Source organism: Hesperophylax consimilis, chromosome 15 (assembly GCF_061612785.1).
Source record: "Hesperophylax consimilis isolate HC1 chromosome 15, BYU_Hcon_1.0, whole genome shotgun sequence".
Taxonomy (NCBI): Eukaryota; Metazoa; Arthropoda; class Insecta; order Trichoptera; family Limnephilidae; genus Hesperophylax; species Hesperophylax consimilis.
Genome location: NC_142850.1, coordinates 6924112 through 6951439, shown reverse-complemented (window position 1 = coordinate 6951439; position 27328 = coordinate 6924112). Strand labels below are relative to the sequence as shown.

The 27328-nt window shown below is 37.5% G+C and overlaps 1 protein-coding gene across 1 annotated transcript; it reads right to left on the bottom strand.

Annotated features, from left to right (window-relative positions):
- Window positions 1–1553: 1553 nt before the first annotated feature.
- Window positions 1554–19520, bottom strand: LOC149417244 (B2 protein-like). Its single transcript, XM_089640177.1, has 2 exons — window positions 19466–19520; window positions 1554–2154 (listed from the first exon to the last, which is right to left on the bottom strand). Exons 1-2 carry the CDS (start codon window positions 19514–19516, stop codon window positions 1798–1800), a joined length of 408 nt encoding a protein of 135 aa, XP_089496303.1. The 5' UTR covers window positions 19517–19520; the 3' UTR covers window positions 1554–1797.
- Between the last annotated feature and the right edge of the window lie 7808 nt (window positions 19521–27328).

The window sequence follows — 27328 nt, the reverse complement described above, 5'->3', positions numbered from 1 at the left end:
GTAGCAATAGCACCCCACTTATGTAGTGTAGCACACGTGATAATGTAGCGTAGCGGTGTAGCACACGGCCACTTCGCAGCGATCGAGTCCCATCCACGCCACCTCCGGCCGCCGCGCCGCACAGAAAAGTAAAAACCGATTTACAGAGCACTTTGTGAGAAGTGACGCGGGACTCGCGGCACACTTACAAATGGCCACGGTACACCAGTGTGCCGCGGAGCACACTTTGCGGAACACTGCTCTAGAGTACAAAAAGGTTGGGAACCCCTGGCCTAACACATTTTCCTTGCGATTATTTTTCATAAAAACGGCGCTACAGTAAAAAACAATCCATCAAAATGATGTTACTGATTACAGTGATAACCTACCTAGGCGTCAACTGGTGCTGACGAGGAGCGCCAAAATTTTGAATTGCAGTGAGGCATCTGGCAGAGGAAGGATGAATGTAGTTAGACCAAATGTATTCGTTAATATAAAAATTAATTAAATATACCTTCATTATCGTAGTTTTTCCTAATTGTTTTCGAGAATAATAAAAACAAATGAAAATACCCTACTTTCTGCGTTGGGAATTCGATCTTCTTTTTTCAATTTGAATACCGCACAAGAGTCTCAACTGCTCCCAACCGTCCGGAGTCAGCGAGACTGCGGCATCCAAAATTCTGTATGTTGCGAGGCTAGAGGTAGTGAAGAGGGGAAGGAGATGGGGAAGAGGAAGGTGGGGGTGTTTTTGGCTATAAGATCTTGTCTCCAAATACGGCTAAAGCCATTTAAAGCAACGTTTCTGCAATGTGGTCTTACACTAAGGCGATACTGAGAGTACTCTGGAACGTGCCACGAGTATACTACATCCTATTTTTTTTGGTTAATAAACTGCTTAAGACTGAGCGGATTGTCGCCAAGATCCTTTGATTTGTGCACGAAAACCGACATTAATCGGGTTGACCGGCCAACGTTGGCGACCAACGCATGCAACGGCCAAGTCGCCCTCTATACGTTGGGCGAACGTGGACTAGCCGCGTAAGATCTTTGAAAAATGTTTAAAAAACGAATCACTAATTTTCTGTAATTAGCTAACCAATGAGTTTAGAAATAAACTAAATGCTGATGATGCTTTGTTTAATTTAACCAAGAGTAGTTATGTATTTTAACCTAGATGTAAATATCGAAACTCTTAACAATTTTTCCCTATACCAAATTCCAGTATAAAATATTTTTTTCAACAATCCTTTATTTCAAGAAACTTGTTTGTTGGCAATATTTTCAATGGCATCTTTTAACATTATTTAGATTAGAATCGGTAGGTAAGTTAATAGGTATTACAATAAACATATTAATCACGCAATAAAACGATTTGTTTTTAAAAACATAAATAAGAATTTATTTTTGCAATAAGAAATAACAATTGAAAATCATGTGTCAAAGGCTAGGAAACGGAAGATATAGTAAAACAAAGATATTCGTAAGTAGGTAGGTACCAAGAAGAAGACGATACAAAGCTTTATAACAAGTCCAGTTGTATTTCGAGAAACCTTGAATTAAAGCAGTGACCTGAAGTCTCTCGACCAACTATAAGATTGGTATTTTTGTCGTGGTACCCACTTACGAAGCATACTTTGTGCTTAGGTCAAGTTAGGTGCTGCTGAGTTATTAGTTCAGTAGTGAAGATTAGATTTTATCCTAGAAGCAGTAGCAGATCATGAACACCTTTGGCTAAAGCTGTTTCGTGAGAAGTTTTGACGGTTTAGCTAAGGTTCTTTTCAAAGCATGTTTGGCGGGGTGAAAAAGTTGATTTGTTTACATAACGGCATGGTCGGGGTTCTTCTCATGGTAGCACTTGACCATCAGCCATGCAGACTCATATGGAGTGGCTCCCTGCTCGTCCTTGCAGGCATCGATGGCCTTCTCCACCTTTTCCCTGTCAGCGTCCTCGGGCAGCTTGGACATGGCCACGTCCTTATTGAAGTGTCCGTCCTCTGTGATGAGGTCACTCTTCCGCATCATGCAGAACACGTAGTGCTGTAGGGGCTCGTCTTCTACGGAGAAGTCTCCCTCGCGCGACTTCTTTACCAGCGCCTCGTCCACGCCCGTTTCTGACACGCACTCGCCGTGATTCTTTTTCAGGATCTCCTTCTGCTCATCGGTCAAAGCAACCTGGAATATAGGACAAGTTGTTAACATATTCGTTGGATATTTTGGGTAGTTTGAGACAATGGCAGGTAAAGCCCGAAACAGATGTCGCTCGTGTGGTCGGCTAAGGGATATGATACGAGTAGTTATGTGATACAGTTCATGAGAAATTGTTTTAAGGAAAAAAATACTTTTTTATATTATTATTTAATGTAGAGATAAGTGAGTACAGTGGTGTTATATAAATTACATATGAGTACAAAATATATTTATTATCGCAATCTCACCAAATAAGAAACTGGTATATGCTTGGTGAGCGAGTTAGACTAATTATAAGGAAAATAGAATAATATTATGCAATAGGTATATATACTCGTAATAGGAACAACAATTGATGTGTAGGTGTACATATATAGGATTCTGTTACATGCTAAATACTGAGCAATTAGGAGAGTAATTAGAAACATCTAAATGAAGGAGAGATGAATATAGACTGATAATAAGTATAAAGAAAGGGAAAAATAGACAATTATTTAGTTAATTATTCCTGACAAGTATAACTTCAGTTTTAGTTCCAGTTGTTTGATATCTTTTAATTTATTTATTTCAATCGGTGTCAAGTTTGTTGAAATACTTTATTCCTAAATAGATATAGTTGTTTTGCATTAGTTTTGTATCTTGGTATTTTGATGTTGTATTGATATCTTTTTGATAGGTGGGTTTCAAAGTTTTTGATGATATTATCTTTGTAAATTTGGATAATTGAATTTTTCTTGAAGATATTCTCTACGAAATCTGCAAATTGTGTTTCTGTTGGATATGTGTAGAGTTTCTTTAGAATTACTTTGATGATTAGCTTCTGTAATACTTTTAGCGGAGTTAAAATATTGTTGTTTGACCCTCCCCATCCAATGATTCCACATTGAATTAACGACTAGATTAGTACGTAGTTTACTCTTTTAAGGTTACTGAGTTTTAAAATATTTCTTAATCTTATGAATATATGTATACACACATTCTGACACGCTTAACCAATTCATATATATGGCTCTTCCACTTCATATGTTGTTCTATTATCTTATTAAATTTTGAAGTTGGAGTGTCAAGAATTTACTAAAAAATGAAATGAGTACTATATGTTTTGTTTATAACCTGTACATATTTAAGGTTGTTTTTTTATGTACTAATAATTGGATTGTTTGTATAGCGACGTTTTCGTGAAAAAATCACCTCAACGGCGCTTATATTTAATAACGTTTGTATTTACACACATTTCTATCAGAATAAGATGGGAAATAAGTTTTTTGATTTCAGATTGGCGGCGTACGACAGAAATATTAAATAGTTAAAATATTGAAAGAGGATAACTTTTGCGCTTTTATATTTATATTACTATTAAAATATCGCTTTGTTAAAATTATTCTGCAATTGGGATTAGAACAGATTCCACAGGCATCACATAGTCTGATGTAGATTTTCCGACTGTCGTCAAAATGTACGAGTGACGTAGTAAAGAAGACCACTTGATATACCGTTAAAGACTTTTGAGAGACAAAATGTGCGAGTGACCTTGTAATGAACTTGAAACACCGTAAAAGATTTTTGAGTGACAAAATGTACGAGTGACCTAGTAATGATGACCACTTAAAACACCGTAAAAGATTTTTGAGTGACAAAATGTACGAGTGACGTAGTAAAGAAGACCACTTGATATGTCGTGAAAGATTTTTGAGAGACAAAATAAGAACAAAAATTTACATTTTGTTGTCAGTGAAAATCTTCAGCCAGGATCTTTCCTGTCTTCAATGCCTGCTAACCTGCGACACATCCTAGTGGAACAGGGAAAGGTCTTTGTGGACTGGACAGTGTGCCGCGTACGTGATTTTATTGGCCTCACAGTATGTTCCAAGTGCCAAATGATCGGTCACTCTTTCAAGTTCTGTAAAGATCAAACAAGATGTGGTCACTGTGGCCAGGATGGTCACTCCCGCGAAAGTTGCCCAAATACTGCTGCGAAGGCAGTTTGCGCCACCTGCATCAGATTTGGAAAGCCCGCCACTCATCCTACCGGAGACAGGGAGAACTGCCCAGCATACCTAGCAGCGCTTTCGAGGGATTTCTCCACGATCAGCTATGGCGTCTAACTACATAGATGAAGACTATGATGTTGACTTTAAGAGAACTAATAGGTTAGACCAATGGACGGAAGAAATGGTAGAAAAAACAGTGAAGTGGGAAGTTTTATATGTGTGCAAGTTAATATACGATCAATCTCTAAATATTGGGATGTTTTACATGCTAACCTCCAAAATTGTTGGAAAAATATAGATTTATTAATGTTATGTGAAACATCTATAAAAAGTGAACAAACTTGTCTTTTCGAAATTCCAGGTTATAATAGCATCAGTTACTGTCGCACATCCAAATCGGGAGGGGGTATAAGCTTATATATCCGGGATACTTTAATTTTTACACAAAATACATATGAAACAATGTTTTTCGAAAATATCTCATGCCTAATAACATTACCTAATAATACAACACTTAATGTTCTTGCTATTTATAGACCACCAAATCTTAGTAAACAATCTTTTATAAATGAGCTTTCTTCATTACTAACCAAACATTCGAACCGTAATGAAAATATGTTAATATTTGGTGATATAAATATTGATTTGCTAAATTATATTGACGCTATAACGATCAACTATGAAAACACTCTTTCAAATAATTATTTTACTAAATGTATCAGTGACGTTACGAGGGAAGCCATAGCTAAAGGTAAAGTGACACGTACGTGCCTGGATCATATATTTGTTAGGTATATTAATAAGCACAAAGACACGGACATGCTACGTGCTTGTGTATGTGACTTCATTATTGCTGATCACTTTACAACAGGTGTGAGCATTCCATATTATAAAATGAATAAACGTATTGTAAATGAAGTACGGCAGGTCTCAATTTTATCCCAAAAACGTATAGATTGCTCTATTAGAAATTATAACTGGAGTGCTTTACTACAGACAAACGATTGCACTAATTTATATAATCAAATAAAATCCAATTTTAACGAATTGTATGAAAATAGTAGATTAATTATAGATGTCAAACCTAAAGCTCGACCTTGGATAATAAAATAATGGATGACCGAAGATATTTTATCACATATTAAAAAAAAAGATTTTTTATTTAAACGATGGAAAAATTCACCAACAAATACAATTTATGAAAAACAATATAAATCATTTCGTAATTATGTCACCAAATTAATAATCAAAAATAAAACGGCATTTTATAATGATAGATTTAAGCATCATTTTACAGACAGCAAAAAAACCTGGGATGAAATAAATAAAATTCTAGGACGTAACACAAAGAGTAACTGTGATGATGTTATATCTAGATATATGCTAAAAGATCAATCCGTGGAAATTGTGACAAACCAATTTGTAAACTATTTTTCAGACAGCATTTCTTCAATGGTACACAAATGTGATTTTAGGGCATCAAATATCGTCCCGCTAGAATTGCAACATAGCTTATATATACCACGAGCGTCACTCGCAGACATAGTGAGCATAGTGAAGCTCCTCAAAAATTCAAAGTCTCCTGGCATAGACAACATACGAATGTTTGACATAAAAAGACACATAGATATCCTAGGCCCTATATTAACACATCTAATTAACATAATTTTAACTCAGGCTGTAATACCGGATGAGCTGAAGTGTAGTATTGTCAGACCTATTTACAAAAGTGGAAAACATACCGATATAGGAAACTATAGACCGATTAGTATACTACCAGCTATAGAAAAGATTCTCGAAAAATACTTATCTTTAAAACTAACTAAATACTTGGACTTATTTTCTATAATAGATCCCAATCAATATGGTTTCCAAAAAAAAAAAAGTACCGAAATGTTACTACAGGATTTTTCTAATTTTATAAATAATGAATTGAATAACAAAAGACACGTTTTGGTACTGTTCATAGACAATTCTAAGGCATTTGATACTATAGATACGACGAAATTGTTAAATATTTTGGAGGCAATAGGGGTAAGAGGAAATACACTCAAACTATTCAAAAACTTTTTAACCAACCGCCAAATCAAGGTAAAAATATCAGACAAATTTAGTGAAATAAAAAATGTCAAAACTGGAGTTCCACAGGGGTCAATTTTGGGACCAACATTTTATATTATCTTTGTATCTCTTGTAATGGACCTGTTTGGGGTAAAGGAACGTAAAGAATTTTTTTTTCATAAATTAAAATACGTTCAGAGAATAGGGAGAAACGAACAGACTATGGACATCTTTGGGACATACTAGAAGCTTTATTATAGAAACCTACGTCGGTAATAGGTGTTACCACGTAATAATTGAAAAGAGGCGTGAATGGGTTCAGCGAATCAGATCATTCCCAAAATCAATTAAATAATTTTTCGCCAATCACGGAGACTAAGGGCGGTCTAAAGACACGAAACACTCTAGGTTGATTTACTGTTGAGCTAACCTTGGGATCCGGTCTCACGATGCGTGTAAGGGCACTTGGAGAACGACGATAAATTTGCATTCTAAGGTAGAAACGAAGCGATACTCAACCAGCGATAACGAAACAGGGGGGTGACGGTTTGGCGAAAGAAGATGGTTTTTTAGAATGTTTTGGTCCAGAAGACATATTACGAGGTGATCCTCATAGAGAGAATTGTTTACGATCGCTGAGGTTCTGAGTGCTATTTCAAGTGTTGACAATGGACACGAATTTTAACTTAAGATGGGATGTTTGGCCGAAATTGCCTAATTATATTAACACGGGGGAGATGCAAGTTGGGTAATTAAGAAAAGACATAAAAGTTAATGGGTCACGAAGTCTTTGATTAACGATCAAAATTTTACGACCTTTTTTTGCGCGTAAACAAAGTTACGAGGATAATATATTGAAATTCCTGGATGGAGCGAGAAAGGGGTATATGGGTTGGGCTAAAACTAGACGCAAAAAAACTGTAAAAACAGGGATGTACTGGGCGTAGATCACCGAAAAGGAAGGACCAGGAATCGAAAAGAAACCCGAAAGGTAGTTTAGCTCATGATGGAAGAGGTGTCACCGACTCGGGTAGTGGACAGCGATGGGTTACGAAAAATTACCAGAAGATATGCGGCGGATATCACGAAAAGAGTCAAAACAGGTAGGCGAAATTACAAAAAACGTGTCGAATCAAATTTTGGAACGAATGCCTACGTATGTCATCACCGAGAGGAAGGTATATGTGTCCTGGGATCACCCACGGATCGTGTAGACACCAATCAAGTGCTAGAAGGCAGCACACAAGGAAGGATACTGGATTGCGCAAGCGCTGGACATAATAGGTGAAAAGCTTCCGTTAGTTGGGATAATTTATCGATTATATTATCGATATCAATAGCGAATTTCTCGGAAAGATTTCGAAAACAACGATATAGAAATGAGCTACACCTAGTCTATAGGCCGGAAATCAACCAATATTACGGACACAACACGTGTACGAGAAAAAATAATCAAATAATTTTACGCAATAATCTACATCGCCGTATATCATTTACGAGAGGGCGCTCGGAAGTCAGGCCACCGAGTACGCGCCTGTACCCGTCTCGGCAGGGGGGTAGGTGTCTACCTCAACTCGGCAGGCGGGGGCCAAAAATCCTGAAACGGGGTTATGCAATTCTAAACTTAACGGGAAGTGAAACCTTGAATTCATAAAGGCGAAAGTCGCACAAATTTTAAGTCGATTTATTCGAAAAAACATTATTAAATAGCGTTGTTTGGAGGGAATCAGGGCTTTTTTCGTTCTAACTTGGTTGGAGTCGGTCTTCGAGATCTTTGGCGTCGCGACAGTTCTGGCGTGCGATTTTTAAACTAAACTTATAGAGTTTTAAATGTAGTGAAGTTGTGGGTTTTGAAAATCAAGGTATTTTCATGAAGTTAGAGTGCTTTTAATATTAATTGAAATAATTGAAGTGTTTTAAAATTTAATTAGATTCAACCAAAAAAAAAGGGTAGACTCATAATTAGCCAATACTAAATTCACGGGTTGGAGTCTCTTGGTTTGGACTAATATAGAACGATGAAACTCAACTGCAGTAATGTTTAATAATAACGCGTGTGCCATTAGAGGAGGAAAAAAATAGAGAACCATAATAATTATCAAATGACCTGACGAAAACGGCTAAGACAAAGTTCTAAATTTATTGTGAAATTGAAGAGACAGTGTTTTTCTTGCGAGCACGGGAAGGATTTTAACGGTTTACACGATATAAGAATTGAGTGAAAAAATCGAAGTGAACGTGGCAGATAATATATGAAAGGTTCTAGGGAGGGGAAGGGGGTTTTGGGTAGATCTCGGCAAATACTTAGATACTCTAAAATAGTCGATAGGGAGAGATATCTAGACTAGGTACAGTGGAGGCCAACAAATACCTATGCATGTCAACTATCAACTTACGGTTAGGGAGGAAGAGATATTCTATTGAAAGAAATGATCCGCTTAAACATTCCGAAATCTAGTATTCGGTAATTTATGTGCTATCTACGGGGCGGCGTATGAAAATAGAAATTTTAGCTAGAAAAATTAGATACAATATGGTTATAGTTTCTACTGGCGAGTAGACGGGTGACATAGAGAATCGATTTCGAATTTAATACGAACCTTTAACGGCTTAGGGGCTTCTACTCATACCTACAGTTCCTGGACGCGGATTAATGTACATGTCGTCGATATCCCGACTGGACTGGTAATATTACGATTTTGGGTGAGTGAACTTGCATGAATATATATTTCCAGAACGTTAAGATTGCGACGAAGATGGGGCTGCAACTGATAAAATAGTATCACATTTAGAACTGTTTGCTTGCTTCTAACAGCTGTGTTTAGCACGAGGCCAATGACCCACTTATTTGTAAGCAGTTAGTGGCGACACACGACCCAAAAGGAAAAAAAGGGACCCCATAAATCACTCGACGTCCGTGCCTGACGACAAAAGTCGTACATTCTACCGAGTTGGCAGCCGCGCAGAGGCACCTCAAATCAACATGGAAGCGACTAGCTGCAACCAACTCATGCTCAAAACAAATAAAAAAAATCAAATTAATAATATTTGTATAACCTTATATGTTCACTAACAAATTCCCGAATACCTTTGGCCTCGGCTTAGAACTCACCGTTGGAGTATGTTGTTCGTAAGCTGTCTTGAGAAAGCACACAACTTCCTCAGCTCAGAAGTTTTTCTACTTTCCTCATCACGCGATTTCGGGGCGTCAACGTTGTATGGAGAATCACGAAGAGTTCGGGAGGTCATCCCTTTTCGCGGAGCCGGGTCGGATGAGAGGACACGAGAAGGCAGTATGAAAATTAATGTCAAGTTGGAATGTTTGGGCCTTGGTTCGCTGCGAAGGCGTTTAATTGAACGGGCTCCAAGTCTTTCAAAATCGCGTGGAGGGGACGTCGGCGTGATGAACGAGGGTTCAAAATCGGAGGACGAGCACATACTAAAGCGGGGTTTACCCGGAGGTTGATGCAACTCGACTGGAAAACCCTCGAGATCCTTTGCAGCAACCTTCGTGAGGTGGATAGTAGGCCTGGCGGCTAGTGGACGTTGAAAGCCTCACCAGAACAAACCTATTTGAAACATGCACGCGTTTAGCATCATGACAAGGGACGCAATGAAAAATTCCCCTTTTACAGTCAGTAAAGTAGTCCGTTGGAGGAAGCGGGGCGGGGTGATTTGGGATATTCCAACAGGTGCATTACCTCTCCCTCTGACGTGAGCGGTCCGGAGGTGTCAAGGCGACTATAAGAAGAAGTTAGACCAGACCTCGGGGAAAGCCAGACACGTATTGGTTCTTGGGGTTTTGCATTTGGAAGAATAGCGACCATTTCATTTGGGGCAGTGAGGTGCCGACCCAGTTTGCAAAAAAAAAAACCTTTTCTCGTCATTCAATCCGTTCCCATCTCCTTTTCTCTCGTTTCCACTTCCATCCGCAACACCCAAAGTTTACTAACCACAGCTAAACCCATTTATCTAGTTTCAGTACATCGTTACAGAGGTCGACGAGAGAGTCCCGGTACTTATGCGGAAACAACACACTATTCAACGAAGGGTTTAATAGCCCGTACACAAGAGGGGGGGGGAGGGGTACGGTTCTATGTCACAATCTAGAATTTATAAACACGGGGACGTTAGAAATGGCGGGGATACAAGGCAATTGTAAAGATATGATATAAGCTGTTAGGTCGATTAGTAATAGGGTCCAGTATTCGAAAGTTAGGTGAGACACGTACTCGTTCCTTGTAGAACTCGCTGAGGGTCGATGGACGGTTTCCCCACGCTTTGGCTAAAAAGAACCGGGAGTTACCACAGAAAGGAGACATTAAATACCTACCACCCCATAGCGGGGGGGCTTCGAATTAACAAATCACACAACGTGAAGTTAAGGGATTTATTGTAGATCAACCCCAAAGCGTAGGCCTTATTTTACTGTGTGCGATACCACAGGGGCGGGGAATATTCAGAGTTAGCTAGGCCCAGCACGATATCGTTTTGCAAAAGCGAAACTGAACGCTGGAGAGAAGGAGGTATAAAAACCTCATTCAAGCGAGTTAGGACAATTAGGAGGTCGAGTCAACACATTTGGTGCCTTGAGAACCAGGAGCCGAGAGTTTTACAAGTTGGGGTGGCTTCATTGACCTTATAAGCGATAGAGGTACGAGTATGGTGTCTCAAGAAAAAAAAACATGTCAGGAGCGAATAGAAAAAAAATAGGTCGAAACGAATGTGGGTCAGTTGTAAAATAGTCTAGACAGGTGAACAAAAATTAAGCTGGACGCACTGTTAGACTCTAGTGTCACTTATGATTTAATTACTTACGATGGAGACGGCGAGGCGCCGGACAATAGTGGAAAAAAAAAGGTTACCTACTCTTACGTATCTACAGCCGGTGGTAGATTTATCGCTCTGAACACGGCAGGGATGTCGGTCGGCTGTCTATTGGGACTCGTGTGGCGCCGTTTTGGGTAAAGTCGCCTCAGGCGCGCCGTACAAATGAATAAAGAGAATTAATACACAATACGGTAGTTAGTAATGAATAATATAAATTGAGTACTTTCACGAGACTAATAATAAAAGGGAAAGGTTACACAGTTAAATGGAAAAAAAAAACGTAAGCTGATGTTAATCAACATTTCATGAGAAAAAAAAAGGAGAAAGTAAATAAATAGACAAATTAATTACGGAATCTTTATTTGAGTGGAGATTTGTATTAGTTGATATTGCGAAATGTACGCCAACCTTCGATAAGAAAAAAATATACAAATCGGTTAAATGACCATAATTTGAGAAGGGCTCGCATTTAGATGGTGAAACGTAAAGCATCTGACTAGTATTTTTGTAGACCGCTTTAAAAAAAAAAAATAATATGAAATGAATATTATTCAAACATTTTAAATGCCTTACAAAAATGGGTAAAAACCGTACTAATATCTGTTTGTCGTTTTGAAGAGACTCATTGACTCATGTCACTTGAAAATTATTGCAAACTAAAAGGAACTAATAGACCTTTTCATGATTTACAACGGTCGGGCCAAAATCTTAGAAAGAAAAAAATATCCACCGAGCATTTACGAGACCACTTGTAGTAGGTAAAAACGGTTTGTTATCTTTGGATAGCGTGATATTAAGGGGAAACCTAACCGGTGAACATTTTGAAGGAAACAGCTTCGAAAATACAAGCTTTCATACAAAAGGGATCCGTCTATCCTCTTAATATAGAGTTAAACTTCGCAATGGGTGGTGATAACAGATAACAGATACTGTATGAGCTTTTGTACGACGTAGTTTGGAAACGTTGTGCGTGCAGACATCGGTAGTCTCGGAATGTGTATATTACAAAATGGTCGGTAGACAACGGTTTTTCGATACCTAGCAAGCAATATAAAGAGGGAGAAAGTGTGGGATAGTAATAATGATAATGTAAACCGAAGACTAGTGAGATTTGACTTGGTTACGAATCGGGACAGCCGGGATTGTGAGAGAGGGAAGATAATAATTATTTTGTTATGTTTTCGTAAAGGTTTAAATTAAACGTAGTGAGTACAAGCAGGGATACAATACGTTTGCGTACCACGACGAGTTCATTGAACCTACAGTGAACATTACCGGTGATTACTATTACATGTTTTTCGGTGAAATAAATGCAGTGTTCTTGTGAAGTGAATAGTTACAACCATTGGATATAATCTAACTTATTATTTGAATAAAGTGAAAACAGTGATATTATGAGAAAACTACAGCGTGAAATAGTGACTAAATTCTGTGAATAAGAATAAATAAATCCGTTTCAATTAGTTCAACAAGTAAACAAAACACGTTCGGTACAATACGAATATTAAAACAAAAGATAGGTAGTCTCGCAAAGCTACTACTTGGATGACTTAGTCATATATTTGTGCGGAAATGTCGATGAACATCTAGGACACGTAAGTGCAGTTTTAGGGAGGTTGCGTGTCCAATTCAATAAACCAGATTTAATCCAATTCAAGTTTTATCAAGGCTTATTGATAACCGGCCACACATACGGATTATTATTTATTAAAGAAAACGAAAAAAATTATAGTCACGCGAGAATTCAAAAAAAAACAGAAAAAAAAACCACATGCAAAATAGCTACGCGTTTTAAATAGATTCATGTTGCGTGCATACCATCATGGAAAAAAAAACATACAACCGAGACTTCAGTCAGGTACCCATAGAACTTTGCTTCGACCCTTTGGGGGTGCAACAAAAACTTAGCCATAAATGTGTAGTTAAGAGGAAACACGTCTACTGACGAAGCGCCTAGAATATAAAGCAAAGTTACGAGTTTTGTGACAAATGAAACCGTGTTTCGTCTTAATGAAATCACGAGTGGTAGGAGGCGGCAGATTTATGAATGGCATTGTGCCTTACGTTTTGTTTAAAGGCATTTGAGTTAAGACACGTACAGGGGCGAACTTCGTGGGAAGCAGATAAGCCAAAAATTAACGGAAGATTGGAAAGAAAAAAAAAGGAAAAGACCCATTCTAGAATTTATTTTGCATTTAGGGAAAATAGGAACATCTCCTCTTAGGGAGGTAAGGGGTACGCAACCTTTGGAGTACGAAAAAAAAAATTTGAAAGAGGAAGAAAAATGAGTCAATCTAAACCTATTGTTAGTAATGATTTCACCAAATAAACACCAAAACGTGTTTATCCGCTATAATCCTTACTAAAGGGAGGCTGTAATGGACCTGTTTGGGGTAAAGGAACGTAAAGAATTTTTTTTTCATAAATTAAAATACGTTCAGAGAATAGGGAGAAACGAACAGACTATGGACATCTTTGGGACATACTAGAAGCTTTATTATAGAAACCTACGTCGGTAATAGGTGTTACCACGTAATAATTGAAAAGAGGCGTGAATGGGTTCAGCGAATCAGATCATTCCCAAAATCAATTAAATAATTTTTCGCCAATCACGGAGACTAAGGGCGGTCTAAAGACACGAAACACTCTAGGTTGATTTACTGTTGAGCTAACCTTGGGATCCGGTCTCACGATGCGTGTAAGGGCACTTGGAGAACGACGATAAATTTGCATTCTAAGGTAGAAACGAAGCGATACTCAACCAGCGATAACGAAACAGGGGGGTGACGGTTTGGCGAAAGAAGATGGTTTTTTAGAATGTTTTGGTCCAGAAGACATATTACGAGGTGATCCTCATAGAGAGAATTGTTTACGATCGCTGAGGTTCTGAGTGCTATTTCAAGTGTTGACAATGGACACGAATTTTAACTTAAGATGGGATGTTTGGCCGAAATTGCCTAATTATATTAACACGGGGGAGATGCAAGTTGGGTAATTAAGAAAAGACATAAAAGTTAATGGGTCACGAAGTCTTTGATTAACGATCAAAATTTTACGACCTTTTTTTGCGCGTAAACAAAGTTACGAGGATAATATATTGAAATTCCTGGATGGAGCGAGAAAGGGGTATATGGGTTGGGCTAAAACTAGACGCAAAAAAACTGTAAAAACAGGGATGTACTGGGCGTAGATCACCGAAAAGGAAGGACCAGGAATCGAAAAGAAACCCGAAAGGTAGTTTAGCTCATGATGGAAGAGGTGTCACCGACTCGGGTAGTGGACAGCGATGGGTTACGAAAAATTACCAGAAGATATGCGGCGGATATCACGAAAAGAGTCAAAACAGGTAGGCGAAATTACAAAAAACGTGTCGAATCAAATTTTGGAACGAATGCCTACGTATGTCATCACCGAGAGGAAGGTATATGTGTCCTGGGATCACCCACGGATCGTGTAGACACCAATCAAGTGCTAGAAGGCAGCACACAAGGAAGGATACTGGATTGCGCAAGCGCTGGACATAATAGGTGAAAAGCTTCCGTTAGTTGGGATAATTTATCGATTATATTATCGATATCAATAGCGAATTTCTCGGAAAGATTTCGAAAACAACGATATAGAAATGAGCTACACCTAGTCTATAGGCCGGAAATCAACCAATATTACGGACACAACACGTGTACGAGAAAAAATAATCAAATAATTTTACGCAATAATCTACATCGCCGTATATCATTTACGAGAGGGCGCTCGGAAGTCAGGCCACCGAGTACGCGCCTGTACCCGTCTCGGCAGGGGGGTAGGTGTCTACCTCAACTCGGCAGGCGGGGGCCAAAAATCCTGAAACGGGGTTATGCAATTCTAAACTTAACGGGAAGTGAAACCTTGAATTCATAAAGGCGAAAGTCGCACAAATTTTAAGTCGATTTATTCGAAAAAACATTATTAAATAGCGTTGTTTGGAGGGAATCAGGGCTTTTTTCGTTCTAACTTGGTTGGAGTCGGTCTTCGAGATCTTTGGCGTCGCGACAGTTCTGGCGTGCGATTTTTAAACTAAACTTATAGAGTTTTAAATGTAGTGAAGTTGTGGGTTTTGAAAATCAAGGTATTTTCATGAAGTTAGAGTGCTTTTAATATTAATTGAAATAATTGAAGTGTTTTAAAATTTAATTAGATTCAACCAAAAAAAAAGGGTAGACTCATAATTAGCCAATACTAAATTCACGGGTTGGAGTCTCTTGGTTTGGACTAATATAGAACGATGAAACTCAACTGCAGTAATGTTTAATAATAACGCGTGTGCCATTAGAGGAGGAAAAAAATAGAGAACCATAATAATTATCAAATGACCTGACGAAAACGGCTAAGACAAAGTTCTAAATTTATTGTGAAATTGAAGAGACAGTGTTTTTCTTGCGAGCACGGGAAGGATTTTAACGGTTTACACGATATAAGAATTGAGTGAAAAAATCGAAGTGAACGTGGCAGATAATATATGAAAGGTTCTAGGGAGGGGAAGGGGGTTTTGGGTAGATCTCGGCAAATACTTAGATACTCTAAAATAGTCGATAGGGAGAGATATCTAGACTAGGTACAGTGGAGGCCAACAAATACCTATGCATGTCAACTATCAACTTACGGTTAGGGAGGAAGAGATATTCTATTGAAAGAAATGATCCGCTTAAACATTCCGAAATCTAGTATTCGGTAATTTATGTGCTATCTACGGGGCGGCGTATGAAAATAGAAATTTTAGCTAGAAAAATTAGATACAATATGGTTATAGTTTCTACTGGCGAGTAGACGGGTGACATAGAGAATCGATTTCGAATTTAATACGAACCTTTAACGGCTTAGGGGCTTCTACTCATACCTACAGTTCCTGGACGCGGATTAATGTACATGTCGTCGATATCCCGACTGGACTGGTAATATTACGATTTTGGGTGAGTGAACTTGCATGAATATATATTTCCAGAACGTTAAGATTGCGACGAAGATGGGGCTGCAACTGATAAAATAGTATCACATTTAGAACTGTTTGCTTGCTTCTAACAGCTGTGTTTAGCACGAGGCCAATGACCCACTTATTTGTAAGCAGTTAGTGGCGACACACGACCCAAAAGGAAAAAAAGGGACCCCATAAATCACTCGACGTCCGTGCCTGACGACAAAAGTCGTACATTCTACCGAGTTGGCAGCCGCGCAGAGGCACCTCAAATCAACATGGAAGCGACTAGCTGCAACCAACTCATGCTCAAAACAAATAAAAAAAATCAAATTAATAATATTTGTATAACCTTATATGTTCACTAACAAATTCCCGAATACCTTTGGCCTCGGCTTAGAACTCACCGTTGGAGTATGTTGTTCGTAAGCTGTCTTGAGAAAGCACACAACTTCCTCAGCTCAGAAGTTTTTCTACTTTCCTCATCACGCGATTTCGGGGCGTCAACGTTGTATGGAGAATCACGAAGAGTTCGGGAGGTCATCCCTTTTCGCGGAGCCGGGTCGGATGAGAGGACACGAGAAGGCAGTATGAAAATTAATGTCAAGTTGGAATGTTTGGGCCTTGGTTCGCTGCGAAGGCGTTTAATTGAACGGGCTCCAAGTCTTTCAAAATCGCGTGGAGGGGACGTCGGCGTGATGAACGAGGGTTCAAAATCGGAGGACGAGCACATACTAAAGCGGGGTTTACCCGGAGGTTGATGCAACTCGACTGGAAAACCCTCGAGATCCTTTGCAGCAACCTTCGTGAGGTGGATAGTAGGCCTGGCGGCTAGTGGACGTTGAAAGCCTCACCAGAACAAACCTATTTGAAACATGCACGCGTTTAGCATCATGACAAGGGACGCAATGAAAAATTCCCCTTTTACAGTCAGTAAAGTAGTCCGTTGGAGGAAGCGGGGCGGGGTGATTTGGGATATTCCAACAGGTGCATTACCTCTCCCTCTGACGTGAGCGGTCCGGAGGTGTCAAGGCGACTATAAGAAGAAGTTAGACCAGACCTCGGGGAAAGCCAGACACGTATTGGTTCTTGGGGTTTTGCATTTGGAAGAATAGCGACCATTTCATTTGGGGCAGTGAGGTGCCGACCCAGTTTGCAAAAAAAAAAACCTTTTCTCGTCATTCAATCCGTTCCCATCTCCTTTTCTCTCGTTTCCACTTCCATCCGCAACACCCAAAGTTTACTAACCACAGCTAAACCCATTTATCTAGTTTCAGTACATCGTTACAGAGGTCGACGAGAGAGTCCCGGTACTTATGCGGAAACAACACACTATTCAACGAAGGGTTTAATAGCCCGTACACAAGAGGGGGGGGGAGGGGTACGGTTCTATGTCACAATCTAGAATTTATAAACACGGGGACGTTAGAAATGGCGGGGATACAAGGCAATTGTAAAGATATGATATAAGCTGTTAGGTCGATTAGTAATAGGGTCCAGTATTCGAAAGTTAGGTGAGACACGTACTCGTTCCTTGTAGAACTCGCTGAGGGTCGATGGACGGTTTCCCCACGCTTTGGCTAAAAAGAACCGGGAGTTACCACAGAAAGGAGACATTAAATACCTACCACCCCATAGCGGGGGGGCTTCGAATTAACAAATCACACAACGTGAAGTTAAGGGATTTATTGTAGATCAACCCCAAAGCGTAGGCCTTATTTTACTGTGTGCGATACCACAGGGGCGGGGAATATTCAGAGTTAGCTAGGCCCAGCACGATATCGTTTTGCAAAAGCGAAACTGAACGCTGGAGAGAAGGAGGTATAAGAACCTCATTCAAGCGAGTTAGGACAATTAGGAGGTCGAGTCAACACACTCTTATGACAAAAATTTTTTCGTTTGTTAAATATTATGTATACGCTGATGATACTGCACTTGTCATATCCCATGAAAATTTATCTATTGCAATGAAATTGTTGCAGCAAGACTTTATTTCTTTATTAAGGTGGTCACATGATTATGGTTTACTAATTAATTCTAAAAAAACAAAACTGATGCATATAAGATCACCACATGCCAAGTATGGCGAGGCACCTCTAATCATATCTCACTCTTTTGACTGCATTCACAACAATATCACACAGCCCTGTGCGTGTACAAATATCGAACTGGTTAACCACTATGTCTATCTAGGAGTTACAGTAGATTGTAACATGAAGTGGGATGTACACATTTCAAAACTGTGTAAGCGCCTTCGGTCTATTGTAGGAAGACTGTATAAAATAAAATATTTTGTGCCTTTAAAAACTATGAAATTGATTTATCTGTCTCTTGCAGAATCTACCGTAAGATATGGGATAACTTCATGGGGTCAATCGTGCAAAACCAACATAAAACATGTACAAATGATTCAAAATGCCATGGTAAAGTTGTTAGTAAGCAAAACCGTTTATAACCAGAGGAGAGACATTAGTATTATGTATAAATCAATAAATGTATTACCGATTCGTGCCCTTATGTGGCAAAAAATTGTATTACAGCATATATCTGACAGTCCGTATAAAACAATGGTGGATCATGTACACAATACACGTTTCATACAAAATAAAGGAATGAAAGTACCTGTGTTTCAAAACAAATATGGTCAAAGAACTCTTGAATACACAATACCTTTAATTTTTAACAAATTGCCATATGAATTAAAAGAAAATTGCTCCATTAGTAAATTCTCTTTAATATTAAAATCATGGCTACTAAGGAGTAACCTCATGTATTAAGACTGTTTTTTTTTCCCCACAACACTGTTTCTGTATTTTCAAATTTAAGGTATTACACAATTTTTTATTTATATTTTTTTTGGTTTTTTTGTAGAAATGTATGTATTACTACGCTAAAACGTTGATGATTATTTTAATTTTATGTACTATACTATTATTATAGGTGCAACTAATCTCCTGCTGACAAGCTACTTGCAGTAGCTTAGCGGGTATAAATAATATTGTATGTAATCTTTATACAAATAAAAAAAAAAAAAAAAAAAAAAAAAAAAAATCCGAAGCGCAAAAAGATGCTACGTAAATAAAATTATGTTCATAAACATTATTCTCGGTATACCTATTTTATCCCATTCGTGTTGATTCTTACACACATCAGACTTCACTGGTTTCAGAAATCCACAAAATTAATTTGAAAACAAGTTTTAGTCATTTCTTTAAGTCTACAAAAAAAACTCTGACAAAACACCACGATAATTAGATATTTTATAAGAAGTAATATGATACCTCTTATAAAATATCTATTAAACTCGTCAGTTGTAAAACTTCATGCACGTTCCAAATAAATTCTATGTATAATGCTCACATCAAAATACAATAGTTCGTAGTAGTTTTTTAGCTAAAACTATAAAGGTTATTTTTTTAGCTAAGACGTTAAAAATTGAGATGTAAAAATACAATTAGTTACTTACCGCCATGGCAACGAAGGCTGTCACGCAAAGAGTGATCAAGAAGGTTCTCATTGTGGTAGAGGGTTGCTTTCAAGAATGAAACTGAATACTGTCGTCTTCAAAACACGTCCTTTTATATAAAGTCACAGAATGCTGGTTTTCAGGCAAATTATTTATAAATAACTGCGCCGTTAATCACCGTAATTACATTATTGAAGGCGTTGATGATTTCCCGCAATAGCGGGTAGATTATACCTTAATTATACAACTATGTCATCATTATTTTTATTATTATGAGCTTCGATGTACGTTGCATAATATTCTGATAGCGATCCGTTCCTGGCGGTGCCCGGGACATAGGAAATCAGTATATTTATCCTACTCACAAATTATATTTTTTAAATTTTTTTATTCATTCTTATTTCATGAAGTGGTGCGTCATTTAAAATTATTTAATTTAATGTTCATTATACAAATAGAACAGTGAAATATGCGCCTCACCATTTTTACCTTATATGGGTGTTTAAAATGTTACCTGGCTATTGTGGATATGGAGGTAGATCTTCTGTTTTTGCGTGGAGAATAATTATTTTAAAAAAAACCCTCTAAATTGCATGTTTTACTTGTGCACAAACTTACTTACTTATCCACAAACAAGTGGCCCTGACCATATTTACAAACGTTGTCTGTTTGTGCTGTGTGAGGAGGGGACGGTATTGGCTGTGGCCTATCTTTAGGATTTCTCCGCATTTGGAAATATTGAAAACCATAGAAAATCTTATTCAGAAGTAAACCCAATTATAATTGCAGGTGAAAATACGTCTATGTAAAATTTGGTTCAGGACTCCTCTGCATGGTGGAATTTCCGGATGAGTAATAATAATAAATTTTCGGCAGAGTCCTATTATAGTGAAACTTATCAAAATTTATCATGTCCACCAATATGCACATCGATGTCTAAGAGTTAAAATATTGTTTCTCCAAAAATAATTACATTGAGAAAACCGTAAATGAAAGTTTGCAAGGCTTCAACTAATTACAATTTGTGATATTAAAATAAGGTTTTATTATAGTATTTGTGTATAATGTTAATAAATTATGTATTTTGGCATGGTATGGCATGGCATGGTTTTGGCAATATATTTTCATAAAAACATCAACTGCAGGATTTACAATTTATTTTAATATATTTACATCTTTTGGAAGGTAGGTTTAGAAGATGCAGTATTTGAACCTAAAAAATATGGGTAATCTTTAGTACCTACATTTCAGTTCTTAACACATTTTCAACAACAATTGGAGATACCTAAAATATTTTAACTCTAAGTCACCAATATTATAATATGAATAATTTTCAATTGTGTATTGGCACCAAAACCGAAAAATGTTTCAGTCCGGATCAATACAAAAGGTACCTAAAATTTTTATCAGAAAATAAAGTTTTATTGTACATATAGGAAGATGGGTCTCTACAAGGATGGTTACAATGGGGATAGGAATATGGTACGGTCCGGTTAAGAAACGGCAAAACCGAAAGTAGAGGATCTATAATTTAGATTGTACGTCGTTACCATCTGAATTAAAAACGATCAAGTTCTTATTGCAACACAGACTTAACACAAGTTGGTAGGTAGTTGAAAAAGTCTTGGCCTCGGTTTGATAATACCTTCAATTGCCTACACTATGGGCACACAACAGCAATAATTATATTATAAGTAAACCTGATTTGTTTGATTTTATGTAATATAAATATATTTCTTTTAAAGTATGTTGAGTTCCCCAAACTAATTGAAAAAACTTTAATATTTTAATATTAAATAACTTAATTAAATGATAAAAACCATGTATAAGACTGGAGAGATACCAGAGGATTTTGAGAAATGCCTAGTAAGGAAGTTGAGTGAAAAATATTTTGACGAAAATTTTTTTGAAAATATCGATTCTAAATATATAAATATATTTCTATATTATTATTCTTAGAATTAGTCAAACGTTCTTGAAAAAGCATTCAATAGCAATAGACTGTATACGCTCCACGATTGGTCGAAAGAATTCTGACGTCACATGTGTCGTGACTTGTACGTACAACGGATCACCTATGGTGCATCTCTTTCTATTACATGAGAGATGGTCGGTTTAGATGAGAGAAGTGTATAGGCCAAAGGTTTCTTTGGGTTTGTCAAATATATGTACGTATTTGTTGTTATTATTATATGAAATGGATTTCTAAAGATACATATTCGTATAGTGCTTTATAATAATATGTTGTTTATTGCATAACTTAGAAGTTTTTATTATTATACATGTCACATAGCATGTGATACACTTCAGGCCGCCGGCCGCCCAGAAAAGTCTCACAGTGAACTGGGCTGTAAACCGTTATTTTACTTTTGGTCTTTACTTTTCTGCGCGGTGGTCCTGAATTCGCGCGGGGAACGTCAACAAGTAGCGACGGCAATACCGTACCGGGCGTGAAAAGCAAATATTCTAACTTAAAATATTAATTTAACTATGAAATCTTAATCAATTTTCTTTTTTTTAATAACATCAATTTTAATAGACGGTTAACATTGGTAAAAAAATTACTGGAATTCCTTGTTGAAGAATTAAAAATTTTTCTATACAAAATGCTTAAGCGACGTGGTTTTCACAGTTCGAATGACGTCACACCACACCCCGCCTCTTACCGCTCGGATTCCGCTCGTTTTGGCGGGCTTAATAAAATTTAAACTTTGAGAATTAATTGAATTATGAAAAAAAACTTTAAAAAAAATAAATAAATACCAGTATTTAAGTTTGAATGCGAACATTGATAAAAAAAAAATTAAAAAAATGGACTCAACTTCCTTACTGTCGCATTACCAAAGAAGGTAGGCACGACGAAATGTGAACAACACAGAACTCTTAGCCTAATATCCCATGCCTCAAAAATATTGACTAATATCATTCTAAAAAGAATCGAACCAAAAGTAGAGAACATCCTTTCCGGAGACCAGTATGGCTTTAGAAGAGGTGTAGGAACCAGATAAGCAATATTGTCGCTACGAATACTACTAGAAAAAAGAATAAAAAGAAACCAAAACACATTCATCGCATTCATAGACCTGGAGAAGGCTTTCGACAAAATAGAATGGAAAAAGAATTGATATAAAATATAGAGATAGACGAATAATCCAGATGCTATACAAGAATGAGGCCGCTATAATTAGATGTGACAATGAAACAAAAGAAGCCAGTATAAGTCAAGGGGTGAGACAGGGATGCTCTCTGTCGCCTGTTCTTTTTAATGCTTATATACAGATTGCGATTGATGACTTGAGAGAGAGAATGAGTCACAGAAAAGGTGTAAAGATACATGGACAAAAGGGGGATATGATAAGGTTTGCTGACGATATTGCTTTGGTTGCTGAAAGCGAAGAAGAACTGCAAGAGGCCTTAACAACCATGCAAAACATTCTTCAAAAACACTACAACATGAAGATAAATAAAGACAAAACAAAGCTGCTGACTGTAGGCCGAACGCAACATCAGATGAGAGTAGAGATGGCAGGAGTTCCACTAAAGAACACCAAGGAGTTTGTCTACCTCGGGAGCAAAATAACATGGGACGGGCGGCCTAAGAGCGAGGTCGACAGCCGTATACATCAGGCTAGGCTTGCATTCAATAAAAGGTAGAAAATAATAGAATCGAATAATATAGACCTAAAACTGAGAATACTCCTCATCAAGACCTATGTATGGAGTATCTTGATGTACGGCTGCAAAACATGGTGCCTATCCGAAAGAGATAAACGGAGACTAGAGGCTTTTGAGATGTGGTCCTATAGAAGACTGTTAGGAATTTCCTGGAGAGACCATATTACAAATGAGGAGGTTCTCTAAAGAATCGAGGGAGGAAGGCACCTGCTCAGGACCTTGTCCGAAAGGTGTGCAAGATGGATCGGCCATGTTATACGACAAGAAGGCCTCTTGCATGTCATAATGGAGGGTATGACCGAGGGGACCAACTCTAGGGGACGCCCACGCCGAGAGTACCTGAAGGACTTGCTGGTGGACGTGCGCTGCTCATCATATGCAGAAGTCAAAAGAGCCGCACAAGACAGGGAAGAATGGAAGAGGAGATTAGATGAAATTGCTGCAAACTAATCCCAGGATTGAAACCAGAGAGAGAGAGAGAGAGAGAAAACACTTAAATAAAATTTATGATACCTACATTAATTTATATTTTGTAAATAAGAAGTAGCAAGAATTCAAGTAGATGCCATTAACACAAATTTTCAAAAGGCATTTTACAAAGGTAACCATTCTATTACAGAAGCTTGATTGAATGGGTATTCAGGGTGATCTATTTACATTTACATAGCTTAAATCTTGCTTGGAAAATAGGGCACAGCTAGTACTTATAAATGGGTATGAGTCGCCTCCTATAGTTGTAACATTAGGTATACCTTAGGGGTCCAATATAGGCCCTCTGCTTTTTTAAATCTTCATTAATGGCTTTGGCACATGTTAGTCTTACTTGCTGATGATCTCAAAATTAACCGTAAAATTTAAACTGATTATCACCATGTAATGTTTCAATAGAATCTCTACACACTAAACAACGTATGAATTCAGTAGGTATGTTTTTGAATATTGAAAAATGTCACATTATAACCTTCACACGTCACAAAAGACCAAATGATTGGGCGTATTTCATTAAAATGCTATATTAAATTAAGTTACCACCACAAGAGATCTAGAAATCACTCCCGATTTTCAATTTACGTTTGATGTACATATCAATGATATTAGGAGTAAATCCTTGAAAGTGATGGGATTAATCGTGGAAAGGCTTCAATATTTTAATTTTACGCTTCTGGAAAAAATAAGACACCTTGCGAAATTAATATGTATAAGATTTGCCATCGTGAATTCGTAGTGATACGCCACTACTTGAGTTGGACGGTGTCGGGTACTACTTAGTACACAGTACCATGCGCTAAAGTGCTACGGTACCTAGGCCGTCGTAGAACCTACTGGACCCTTTGGCCGTTGCCTAGAGGTCAAGCCGCATGGTACTAATAACTGCCGCGCTATTCCTACAGGCACTGGGCGACCGCTAGAATCTTCGGCGTAACGGGAGGCAAAATATTGTAGCGATAGTAACTAGAATGTTCGGGAACGTTCTTAGGTGCAACTTGAATCGCAGTACCTACGAAACATCGTAGGTACTGCTCATCTACCTACTCGTTGGATTATCATCGATGCATTCGTGCCTTATACAAACGACAGCGGGAAGGTACTCAGGCAGTCTACTACTTACAGGTTTTTAATACGCTTATCAAAACAACTTAATCATTTCGCGCCCCAATTAACTAAAATAATATTTGCTTGTCTGTTGTGATTAATTATTTGTATGGTATTTAAAATTTATTCACGGCTGTTTTATCCTGAAAACAGAATAAATCTATTATAAAAATATTACAAAGTTTAATTTCAACACCGAACACATCTTCAACCTTCGCAACAAATTATTTAAGAACTATAGTGCCTACTTGATTTCGACTGTCTCAAACAGGGCCGGCCCTGAGCCAAACGGCGCCTGGCGCGAGCAAAAATTTGGCACCTCTTGTCAAAACAAGTTAACGCCTAGGTAGGTGATCACTGTAATCAATAATATTCAGGTGATTTGTATTTTTGTGTAAAAATACACAAAACTGCTGTTTTTGATGGAAAATAATTTCAAGGACGATGTGTTGGAACGGTTAAGTGTTAGGTATTATCAGCGCCTTAATATCTTGGTAATTTGGTGCCAGGAGCAGACTGCTCTAATTACGCCCGCATTGGGCCGGTCCTGGAATCGAATGTATCTATTTATTATTCTGTTTTCATATATAAATCATTATTAGTTTTATTTAGAATATCTCTCATTATATATATACATAATTTACATCTTGTTATTTATTTTTTTGGTTAGCATCTCTACATAGTGAAAAGCAAATTATAAACTGTGCATTATGTGAACATTTTTAATTGGACTATTATCATTTATACTATTCACAATGTTAACATTTTAACTTTATACTGTTAATACTCTGTAAATATTACAAACAATAAATGATGAATGGATCTATATTACCGTGATCAATCAATTATTATTATTTAACATAAAACAGAACCTAATAAGGCAGTAATCCTCCCTGATGAAGCTACAATTGTAGCAAAACCCGGTCAGCATGAAGTAAAAAAAAGTAAAGTAATTTATTTTTATTTTAGGAACCGACGTTACATCACAAAATATGTACTTCGTATGAACAAAAAATGTAATTATAGTGGCGTAATAGTTGAATGACGCCATTAGAGTTGTCATGTTTGTATAATATCTTAAACGAATTACAATAAGAGTTGATTTTCTCACGGAATAGAGAAGAACACAAGAAATGCGCTGTGGGCGTGTTTCGTGATCCAAAAGTCTGACCAATTTAGCCTTAAATTACTAATACAAAATGGCGTTCGTGGCTAATTCTCATCAAGAGTGGGAGCCATGGTACCAGCTCAATATTTGTCTACGGCTCGAAGCGTCGATATCCATTATTCCCGATTCCCGTTCATGTACCTTATAAGTCAGGACGTAATTTTGACCAATAAATTCCTTAATAAATTATTTTAAGCAAAAATAAAGTTGTTTGTTTACAGGTGGAAAATATATAATAAGCAGTAATTGTTGACAAAAGTACTTGTATATATTAAATTATTTGGCAGGTTGGAAATAAGCCGACGTGGCTCAGTGGTCCAGAGCGTCTGACCGGACATCAGAAGTCGCGGGTTCAATTCCCGTGAGAGCACAGACATAGGAATTAATAGACGAGAAGATAATGGCGAGGGGTAAAATCAACTGTTGAAGAACGAAGGGAGTAAAGCTGACTGTGATTCGTCAATAAATCAATCTGACAGTAAATAGGCATCTCGCATTATAATATCACCATTTACTTCTTAAAAGTAAAACCTGCTTTTGAATGAATAGACATTTTTACATGGGAGCGCAAATTACTCGCCACGTTATGAACAAATTTGCAAAGTCCAAATTCGGCAAAAAAATTCGGTTCTATTTTCAGAGTCGAATATTTCGTTTAAGTATTTAGTTAAGACACTTTTATAAATGTTCATAATTTACTTCCCAGCAACCAACCAGCTTTGTTTTTCGCGTCCAGACGTTTCTCGATGTGATAGTATATGTTTCTAAAACTGATCTATATTATACGATGAGAATATGCTTAAAATAAAGTAAAATACTGCTCATATGTGGAATGTAATACGACAATTGGGTTTATTCTCTTTTTCACATCTATTTTTACAAGTTTTCATAGTACAAGTCAACATTTTGCCGTGTTATTTCGTAAAATGAACCGATGATGCCTCGACCATAGTTCGCACAAGAATGATGACGTCACGTTTTCAAATTTCACTTGAGGCCATACGCGAGCACAGCCGGCTCCAATGGAACCGGTATGGGGAGTGGGGATAATACGCTTTTAATCACTTAGGGCAGGTCTACTAATATTCATATGTCTATGCGTGAGAGAGAGATTTTCAACTTGTATTGATATTAAAGGTAACTAATTATTGCTTATAATAATTTATTATCCTTTGTAACATGCATAAAAACCTTGTCTTATAAACATTAGTTTATCATTAAAAAAAATATAAATTCCTTCACTATTTCCATGATTGCGCGGAACCGTCCAAGAGGCACTGGCAGACCAACTATTTTAAGACGTATTATGTGTTAATTCTCACTACAAAGTAGTTTCATCTGTGTACTCGATGACGCAGGGTTTGTTGTTTCGGGATCCTATACCATAATCGTGTGCTAAACGGGCAAGAGGAAAGTCAGTCAGTGGC

What these genes read in the sequence shown, in the direction of transcription:
- LOC149417244 (XM_089640177.1), bottom strand. Translation starts at nt 19,516, where the DNA reads ATGAGAACCTTCTTGATCACTCTTTGCGTGACAGCCTTCGTTGCCATG. An exon ending in CAGCCTTCGTTGCCATGGCG is followed by an intron (nt 2,155 to 19,465) that starts GTAAGTAACTAA and finishes CCTATATTCCAG; the next exon opens with GTTGCTTTGACCGATGAGCA.